Source organism: Salmo salar, chromosome 01 (assembly GCF_965601325.2).
Source record: "Salmo salar chromosome 01, fSalSal1, whole genome shotgun sequence".
NCBI lineage: Eukaryota > Metazoa > Chordata > Actinopteri > Salmoniformes > Salmonidae > Salmo > Salmo salar.
The window spans coordinates 154,637,061-154,647,434 of record NC_138291.1 but is presented as its reverse complement, the minus strand read 5'-3'; the positions used below and the strand labels follow the sequence as shown (position 1 = coordinate 154,647,434).

Genomic DNA, 10,374 nt, shown 5'->3' with positions numbered 1-10,374 from the left:
TGCACCCAATCACTGTGAGGTATTGTTTGTTTTGAGACACACTTCTTTCGGAGCTCTGTTTTTTCTTGTCCTTCATGCCTCCCATGTATGATCGTTTTTGCCTGCCTCCCTCACGACACCTTTTGCCTATTACCTGCCTGTACTGTTGCCATTTTGGACCTACCGTGTAGGACCTTCTGCCTGCCCCTGGACCCAGCTACCTGCCTCCTCCTATGGTCCTTTCCAATAAACACCTGCTGCGCTCTGCGCTTGAAACCAGCTCTCTGTCTCATATCGTGTTCATTACAGAATACCTCACCAAACACGACAGATGGATTCAGCGGAGCTGCAGCTACATCTAGCCCGACAGGAGGAATGGCTCGATGAACTCTGCGACCTCTTCACCAGTCCATTCCTTCTTCACCCATATCAGGTGCCACAGCCTCCTCTCGTTTATCCTCCTCTATATCCATGCCTAATAAATATGATGCTCCCCAGGGAAATGTCAAGGATTTTTCATGCAGTGTAACCTGTACATAGACCATCACCCCGCTGACTTCACCTCTGACAAAGAAAGGGTGGACTTTGTCATCTCCCTACTCACAGGCAAAGCTCTGGATTGGGTCACAGCCCTGTGGGCCGCTCAAAGATCTGATCTGTCCTCTAATTTATTTAATATTGTTTTACTTTCCTAATTTATTTAATATTGTTTAACTATCCTATTTTTTTCATATTGTTTTACTATCCTAATTTATTTAATATGGTTTTACTATCCTAATTTATCTATCTTAATTTTACATTTGTCTATCTTAATTTTATATTTGTCTAGAAATGTATTGTTGTCACGCCCTGGCCAGTATAAGGGTTAATTGTCATTGTAGTTTGGTCAGGACGTGGCAGAGGGTATTCGTTTTATGTGGTTCGGGGTGGTGTGTTTGTTGAAGGGGCATTTGATTTAAGTATTCCGGGGTGTTTGGGCACTGTTTGATATTCATGTTTTTCTATGTTTAGTCTAGTGAGTCTGTTTCTATGTTTGGTTAATTGGGGTTGGGACTCTCAGTTGAAGGCAGGTGTTGTCTATTTGCCTTTGATTGAGAGTCCCATGTATTAGGGTGTGTTTGTCATTTGTGGGAGATTGTTCTGTGTTTAGCCTTGTGCCTTGCCAGACTGTTTTGTTGATCGTTCGTTCTTTTGTTATTTTGGTGTTCATTTTGAATTTATTAAACGTCAAGATGAGCATACACATACATACCTGCTGCATTTTGGTCCTCCTTTACCAACGACAACCGTGACAATTGTTTTTATCTTTCTCACTTTTTTATTATTTTATTTATGTAAGTGAAGTACTTTGAATTGCACTGTTTTTGGTAAGAAATGTGCTATGTAAATTAAGTTTGATTTGATAAATCAAGTGCTATAATAAAATGCTATTTGCATGAAAATGCCATGGGGTGCATCGTTTATGTTATGGTTGGTGGCTCATTCTTTGATGGTATGCACATATTACAGTGTAGCTTTAAATATCTGTAGAGGACAGCCTCTGTAGAGGACAGCCTCTGTAGAGGACAGCCTCTGTAGAGGACAGCCTCTGTAGAGGACAGCCTCTGGATGGTGATGTGGTTTTGTATCATTTCTAGGCTACAAAAGATCATGAGGCATGCAATCCCACCCCCAGGAAAGCAGATGAAGAAATAGAATAGTGTGCATGTTGAGGTGAGACAGCTACTGTAAATGAACAAGTGAAAGGACATGACAGGACAATTGCATAAAGGAACGAGAGACCATATTTGTATTTCAGTATGACATTTATTGAGCAAATGCTGCTGGGAAATAGTTCATGATGAGTAAAGACATGGGATTGCAAACTGTAGCACCTCATTTATGTTCGCTATTTAAAGTCAAGTCCATCCTATGCATACAAGAATGGATGTGTGTGCATTTACATATTTATTTTCAATTGCACTCATTAGGTAAACATAATAGATACTGATAAAAAGCATGTTTAAGGCTCAGAGTTTCTTCAAGGTTCTTTATGCATTAGTTGCTTCGGGTACTGTATGTTTATGATCATCAGTACATCGCACCATCGTCTTTCTCATTCTTCACTATATTGTGTTGTCGACGATTGTATTTTTGGCTCAGTTGGTATCTTCACATAAAAAGGCTAGTCCTTTTGAACATGTGTCTCTAAAGTGGATCCTCCAACCCAGGCACCACTTCTTGAATTAACATTTGAATTAACATACATTTCTATCACTCTCCCACCCACATACAGTATGCATCTAAACTGTAACCCTTCCATCCATACATACAGGTTAGAGCGGAGGGGACTCCCTCCCTGAGCTAGCATGCAGACGCCCCCACCCGTGAGCCCTCCCGTGAACTGCAGGGAAAAATAAAGACAATTAATAATCTGTCCCACTACCACATTTCCCTGATATAATCCGCAGCAAAACCCTTTTAAAGCTTTCTCTCAACATGCATTTTTTAAACTTTAGCTTTGTCACATCATATGGCTTCTCTCGTTGCTTTTCTGTATGTTTGAGAGTGGTTATCTTTATTACATCGCTCTAGCTCTATGATTTCTTTGTTATGTTAGTTCTGGGTTGATTGCTTGTCGTCGTGTCATCTTTGTTCCTCCTGAGTGGGTTGGATGGAGCGCAGTTACTCAGTTTCAGTCACCACCTTGACGGACTGGGAAGAGTGTTTCTCCATCTTCTTGCTGGAGACTGTCTTCTCCTGCATCAAATCCTCAGACTCCTTCACAGTCTCGGTGACAGTGACTGATTTGGTGACATGCTTGGCCCCGTCCTCTCCAGTGGTGATGGTCTCCACTGTTTGGGTGATGACCACCTTCTGGTCCTTTGGATCATCTTTCTGGTCGGGGTCATCTTTAGTGGGGCTCTCGTCCACTCCATTTGAGATAACATCCTTCTCCTCTGCCTCTTTCCCACCCTCATCCTTCTTGTCCTTGTCCTCTGGGGAAGTCTTCTCCACATCTCCGTTCATGGCTGCGTCTTTCTTTTCTACCTTCTTCTCTTCCTCTGAATCACTCTTTTTGTCTACTTTCTCTTCTGCAGCCTTGGGGGCCTCTGACTTTGGAGCTTCTGGTTTGGGGGCCTCACCCTTAGGGGACTCTGCCTTGGGGGATCCTAATTTGGGAGATTCAGATTTGGGGGATCCTGTAGGTTTTGGGGATTCAGATTTTGGGGATCCTGTAAGTTTTGGGGATTCAGATTTGGGGGAGCCAGCAGGTTTGGGGGATTCAGATTTGGGGGAGCCAGCAGGTTTTGGGGATTCAGATTTAGGGGATCCAGCAGGTTTTGGGGATTCAGAAGTAGGGGATCCAGCAGGTTTTGGGGATTCAGATTTAGGGGATCCAGAAGGTTTTGGGGATTCAGAAGTAGGGGATCCAGCAGGTTTTGGGGATTCAGATTTAGGGGATCCAGCAGGTTTTGGGGATTCAGAAGTAGGGGATCCAGCAGGTTTTGGGGATTCAGATTTAGGGGATCCAGCAGGTTTTGGGGATTCAGAAGTAGGGGATCCAGCAGGTTTTGGGGATTCAGATTTAGGGGATCCAGCAGGTTTTGGGGATTCAGATTTAGGGGATCCAGCAGGTTTTGGGGATTCAGTTTTAGGGGATCCAGAAGGTTTTGGGGATTCAGATTTGGGGGATCCAGCAGGTTTTGGGGATTCAGATTTGGGGGATCCAGCAGGTTTTGGGGATTCAGATTTGGGGGAGCCAGGTTTTGGAGATTCAGATTTGGGGGTTACAGCTTTGGGGGATTCATGTTTGGGGGATCCAGCTTTTGGTGACTCAGACTTGGGGGACCCAGCCTTTGGGGATTCAGCTTTTAGGGAGTCTGGCTTGGAGGGCTTTGGGGCCTCAGATTTCTGGACCTCAACTTTTGGGGCCTCACTCTTGGGGGCTTCTGTTTTGGGAGCCTCTGTCTTGGCTACAGCTGCCTTCTCATCTGTTTTGTCTTCTTTCTCATCCTTTCCTTTCTTCTCATCTTCCTCATCCTTATCATCTCCATCTTTGGATCCTTTGTCACTACCTGCATCTTCATCTTGATCATCTCCCTCCTCTTCTCCCTCTCCTGTCTCCTCTTCTCCTCCGCTTCCCTTCTCTTTGTCAGGAGAGGCCTTTGATTCTGGGGCTTTAGAGCACAGGACTGTCTCCTCTAATTCCCCCTCTCCTTCTCCCTCATCACCACCTTCTGTATCATCTTCCTTGTCACCCTCACCCTCTTCTCCTTTCTCATCCTCTTCTTCTTTTTTGCCCTCTTCCTCTTCATCACCACCTTCTTTGACCTCCTCTTCCTCCTCAGCAGGTGTGCTGGAGCTAACTTGGGCATCAGTGGAGGCTACAACCTCTTCTGATTCACCCTCTCCCCCTTCTCCCTCTTCTCCCTCTGCTTCTTCTCCTCCCTCTTCTCCCTCATCCTCTCCTTCATCTGTGGCCTCTGTCTCCAGAGCGGCAGAAAGCTCCTGGGCGATCTCAGCCAGGTCTTGGTCCATCTCATCCTTCTCATCCTCTACCCTGGTCTCCTCGATGATCTCCTCGACAAACTTATGCTGGACTTTCAGTTTGGGAGGCTCATACTTGGACTTCTTAGAGGAGGTAACGGTGTGGCGGTAAGGGAAAGTGCTAAAGTGGGTCTCTTCACCTTCTAGGAGTTTCCTGCAAGAACAGTAGAACATGAGATATAGTTTAGTGTAGGCCTAATATAAAAATGTAGTTTCTATATATAAATGAGATCTTTATACACTATTTTGTTTTGTAAATTAGTAAACATATATTTAAAAAAAAAGTTTTTTCAATGTTAGGCCTAATTAGCGCTCTGTCGTCGCATTGTACCTGTATGCAGCTATCTCAATGTCCAGGGCCATCTTGACATTGAGCAGGTCCTGGTACTCGCGCAGATGACGCGCCATCTCCCACTTCGTGCCCTTGAGCTCATTATCCAGCTGGTGGATGGTCTCCTGCAGAGAACAAGACCGAGAGACACAAGCTGGTTAAGAGCTATTATTTCTTATGCCTATATGGAACCCTGAAATAATACTTGGTTATTTCTTTTTGGTGTAGGGATGACACATTTCTCCATAAGGACACTGCTTTCTAAACATCATAAGAAAACTATCAAAAATACAATGTCATATTTTGTGATCCTGGTAATTACTTCACAAGCACATTTAAACTTGTATAGGCCTACATTTGAAACAGCACTTTGAGATTCCAATAAAATATTGCAATAACAATTGAAATTGTGAACTCCTCCTGTCTCATTTATGAAAAGTGAAAGTGCAAATAATTGGATAGGTTGGACTGTTGTTGTGTTAAATAATGTATTCTGACGCAGTGAACAGCACTGTGTTTCAAGGGCCCCGAGTCTCTGGCTCAGCAACGAAAAAATAACAAAAAAAAACAGTCTGCTGCATTATGTCTTCCCAACCCTATAATGTCCTGACGTGCACCAAGTGTCGCAGCTTATGCGTAGCCTAATGCTCCAACATTTGGAGATGTTACATCTGTGTCCATAAGATGTCAGCATTGTGCCATTTAGGCTGTCTAAAGCAAAAGCGCAGACACCACCATTGCGCAGAGTTTATAGCCTAGTTAAAACGCATGCATTTAGGGCCCACATAATAAAACAATTTAGTTCGTTCAAAATCAAACTAATACAATATGTGGGGACACAATGCAAGTGTGTGTCTTTCTCTCTATAAATGTAGGGGACTCTCCTTATAAGTAGACCTACATTTAAAATAAGAATAAAAACCTCAAAGGTGTCGTGATAATATTCTCAATTTGAAATCAACGAAAAACATATCTTATTATATAATTTATTCTCTCCACTACATTGCTTCTCTTTACACAAAGAACACAACTTTATAGAATACTTCACCATTAAGCCTGTGGCTGGGGGTTTATGTATGAAAATAATGCCTACAGCGGGTCTCATCATACCTGCAGGCTGGACAGGTCGCTGTTGTGTCGGTCCTCGATGTCATTCAACTGCCTCTCCAGTGACTCCCTGGTTCCACGGACGGACTCTAACTCCACGGTCTTGGACTGGAGCTGGCGGCGGTAGTCTGCTATCTCATCACGGGCGGACTTGATTGCATCTTTGTTTTGTTCCGCAGCATCAGTGAGCTTGGAATAGCGGCACATGAACCAGTCCTCCACCTGCTGCAGGTTCTGGTTGGAGTGGCCCTCGAGCTGGGTGCGGATCTCCCGGAGCGCCTCGGTGATGTCCGTCTTCTGGATGTCTTTCCTCTCCATGGTCACCTGCGACGCCTGCACCTGGGCGAACAGGTCGCTCACCTCTTCCTCGTGGTTGTTGCGGATAAAGGCAATCTCGTCATGCAGTGACTGAACTTTCTTCTCCAACTCTGACTTCACCAAATCAGAGTCGGTCATATCTTTTTTCAACGCCCGGATGATGCCTTCCGTCTCATCCCTGATGCGGGCTTCCTCGTCGAAACGGTCCCTAATTCTCTGGATGTCATCCTCGACGTGGTCCGTGTCGAGCTGGATCTGCGCTTTATCGTGGTGAATCTGCTCCAGCATGGAGCGCAGCTCCTGGAGTTCCTGGTCGTATAAATCGCCTAGCTGGGATTGCGACACCTGCTTCTGCCGCAGCGTCTGGATCTCCTCTTCGATTTGGCTGTTCTGCTGCTCCAGGTAGTGCACCTTGTCGATGTAACCGGCGAAGCGGTCGTTGAGCCCCTGGAGCTGCTCTTTCTCGTTGGAGCGCTTGTAGTCTCCGTTCGTTTGATTGAAATCAACGCTGTCGGCGGAGCTGAGGAGTGTGGAGCTGTACGCTCGGGCTACCGGCATATTGACGCTCCTCTTGTAGGAGGAGGTCATCGTGGAGCCTGGGCTTGCCCGGGACCAGGACTGAGAACGGAACCCGCTGGAGGGGGTGCCAGTGGAGCGGCCGTAGGTGGTCCTACTATCCATACTTCTCCTGAATGGACTCCCTATCGTGTCCACCGGGTGGTAACTCATCCGGCCAGACCAGGGGTTGCGTGTGCAGATGGAAGGGAAGGTGTGCGAGGTGGAGGAGTGGTGTGTGTGTGTGTGTTTGCAGGTGCGGGGTGGATGGCGCTCACAGCATTCTTAGTCTCACCGGCTGTCCTTTATATAGGAGAAGCTTTATCGCTAACAAGGCAGCGACTGTTTTTACTGGCCCATTGACCGAACGGAGGGGGAGGGCCATGTCTCAACCCTTCATACTCTATGTAAGTGAAACACTACTTGCTTGTGTGAGGGTTCGTGGGTGGCCGTTTGAAAAACAGAGGAATGATCACACATAGGGAGAAAAAAGGAAATGGGGTGATTATCATTAGGATTTTTTGGATAGCTCATGTGTCCTTGACGTACATGTGTTTATCATTTGTCTCTTGTCACAGAGGGAATATAGAGTTTCCTCCAAACATTGAACATTAGAATAAGAGAGAAAATTATACATGCATCTCTGCATTTGCTAATTCAACCAGCCAACGTGCAGCATTACTATGCATGGAAATATAACTTATGGAGCAGTTCAATGACCCATGTTAATTATTATTTCCCCTATTATTAGTTAGCAAAAAAGGTTATACCAGAAATGATCAATTTACCGATGCAATTTAGAGCGATAACAATATCGACACCATGGACAGCGACTTAATGCAGCAAAACACCATTACCGTCCTTTACAAGTGTTTGAAAAGTGTTGAAAATGTTTCTCTCAAATTGAACAGAATGATTGATCATTAAATTAATTGAATTAATAATGTATATTTGCCAATGAACATGTGCAAAGCCGAACCAATTTCCTATATTGATGTTTTGCTTGTGCTAAGTCTTCAATAATAGGTGATTGATTACTTCTTGACAGGAAACCTCCCAAGATCAAAGGGATTACCATCAGTGACCTACCGATGACGTATAAAGTGAGACTACCATGAGGGGGTTGGTTCAATCAATATCATGCATTTATGTGACCACTTATAACTTTCAGGAAATGTTGAAGCATTAATCATAGTTGTAGTTATTGACAGCTATTGGAATAGATTACAGTTATGATCAGCCTGTGCTTATATGCAAGCAATTTACCCCATTCAATAGTATATATTACCTTCATAATGCATATCATAATATGTTATGGACAAATTTGCCCTTTTATTTTGAGCCACTTCAAACCAAAGCATTTCATGTAGTGATGAATAGGCATCCAAACTGCAACACTGTTTTTTTCTATAATTACATTCCTCAGAATGACTTTGTAACTCTATCTGTCCAACTCTAACAATGATGGGAAACACTTTGATTAATATGGTTTCACAAACAGATACAGAATACAATGCATAAGTTACAGTCTTTGGGTTGCGGATGAGAGCACATGGGATAGAGAGGCTGCTATCTCCTCCCTGCATTGAGATGATTTCTCTAAGGAGTGAAGCTGCAGTGTTGGTTGACAGATCTGATTGGCTGCAGTGTGTTGTCAGTCTTATTGATTCCCATTCAGTCCTGCTCTACCCATTTCAGAGGTAACTAAGGTCATTGCAAACCCTGCAACTGAAGCAGGTAATGCAACAAAATGGCTGCCTCTGGTTTTGGCCAATTGACTGCCTTTAATGACAATATTTCATCCTATGAAAACCAGTGATTAAAAATTCAAAAGGCACTTGCACATCTGAGCTATCTTTGTTGCAGGCACATGGTAAGAATTGAATAACATGAGAAAAAATAAGAAACCTGCACACTGCTCTTGCTAGTATCCCTTAATAAAGAGCAGTGAAACTAGCAAGAGCAGTGTGCGGGTTTCTTCTTTATTCTCATCCTATGAAAACCAGCAAGACTATTTTTGACAAACGGCAAGGCTATTTTTGCCTCCCAGAACATTATTACCCACAATAAGATTTAAATAGTTTGTCAGGTTGATTCAGATTCTCCAGTCGCCTTTAAAAACCCTTGTTTTATACCACAGTTAAGAGGGAAGAATAAGTTATTCCCATCTCTGAGACTTAATTAGACACTTGTCACTTATCACCCATTTGTATTCTGTTATCTCACTCATTGTTTTTCCATTGCAACAGTTAGCTCTGTGGAGTGAGCCCTAACGCATTTGAGAGCTCAGACAATTTCAGATTGTGTTTGTCCCAGAGAGAGAGAGAGAGAGGGAGAGAGAAAGAGAGGGAGAGATAGTTACCATGCCTCACTACATAAAAGTGATTCTCTCATCCTAACTGAATGTGTGTGAATGTGTGTTGTTGTGGCTGAGTTAACTTGAGCGATGTATATGGCCCTATACTCACTTTCTCCTGGCTGATCCTTGTGACCTAGAGCTAGACACCTGGCCTCTGTTGCCTCTTTCTCTCTCTGCTCTCCTGCTGGCCTCAGCCTTTTAAACATGTACATCACCACCAGTGGCGATTTTAGCATGTAAATCTTGGTGGAGTAAAACACAACACTAAACAATACATTAATTGCACTATAACGGTGACAAACGGTGCCCACAAACTGTTAGGGCCTATATAAAGCTGTCCCAACAGCAGAGTCCCAACAGCAGTCCCAACATCTTACCACTGCTACACCTGGCTATCAGCGGAGCCTTGTCTGGCAGCAAAACAGTTCATTCAGCCTCATTTACTGCTTAAAAAAAAAAAACATAGTTGATATGGCTGACTTGCTTAAACAAATATGGTTTCTAATGACAATTTAGATGTATAAACTATGGCTTACGGGGATGACAAGCGGATAAGAAGCAATCTGTAATTTCGATTAAGACATGAGCGAGCTAGGACGGACGTGGTCGATATACCTATTTGTTTCGCACTTTGAAATGTACAACGATACAATTCAGAACATGGGCCATTCTTACAGTGTTCTCCCTGCACACCAAGTCAGAACAATAGGCTAAATAAAGGGGCCATATAAGCAGACAATGAAAGCTCTTACAATATTCAATGATTACATTTCTCTAAAACAGGTTATAGGCTACATGTGCACCACCAAGTCAGATCAGTAGGCGAAATTAAGAGAGGAAAATAGACCAAATTATTAGGGTGAGGCATGTTGACTACTAACAGCTTACTACACAACATACACTTAGTATTACTTTCTTAGATACAGTATGCATATCTCCCTGGCATATTACATCATTTATGCAGCAGCATACAAGACATTTTTGTACTCGCCTTGTTGTGCTGTGATCACTTGAACAGGAAGGTGGCGGGGCGGTCCTTCGTGGGCAAATTTTGTTATCAAAGTCTGGCATTCTCTGGATTTATGGTGCTTTCAAGACAACTGGGAACTCAGAAAAACAAGGTTGAATCATGATCTTCAGATCGTAGCTCTAGAAAGACACCCGAGTTCCAGATTTACAATTCCGAGTTGGATGA

The 10,374-nt window shown here is 43.7% G+C and overlaps 1 protein-coding gene across 1 annotated transcript; it reads right to left on the bottom strand.

Moving 5' to 3' along the window:
* Positions 1-1,765: 1,765 nt before the first annotated feature.
* On the bottom strand, positions 1,766-7,112 carry LOC106598524 (uncharacterized). Its single transcript, XM_082955384.1, has 3 exons — positions 5,951-7,112; positions 4,841-4,965; positions 1,766-4,663 (listed from the first exon to the last, which is right to left on the bottom strand). The coding sequence occupies exons 1-3, from the start codon at positions 6,992-6,994 to the stop codon at positions 2,644-2,646; spliced, it is 3,189 nt and encodes a 1,062-aa protein (XP_082811510.1). The 5' UTR covers positions 6,995-7,112; the 3' UTR covers positions 1,766-2,643.
* Positions 7,113-10,374: the final 3,262 nt, after the last annotated feature.

Coding starts and splice junctions, on each gene's coding strand:
- LOC106598524 (XM_082955384.1), bottom strand. CDS start 6,994: ATGAGTTACCACCCGGTGGACACGATAGGGAGTCCATTCAGGAGAAGT. Junction 4,966..5,950: donor GCGACCTGTCCAGCCTGCAG/GTATGATGAGAC, acceptor TGTTCTCTGCAG/GAGACCATCCACCAGCTGGA. Junction 4,664..4,840: donor ATTGAGATAGCTGCATACAG/GTACAATGCGAC, acceptor CTGTTCTTGCAG/GAAACTCCTAGAAGGTGAAG.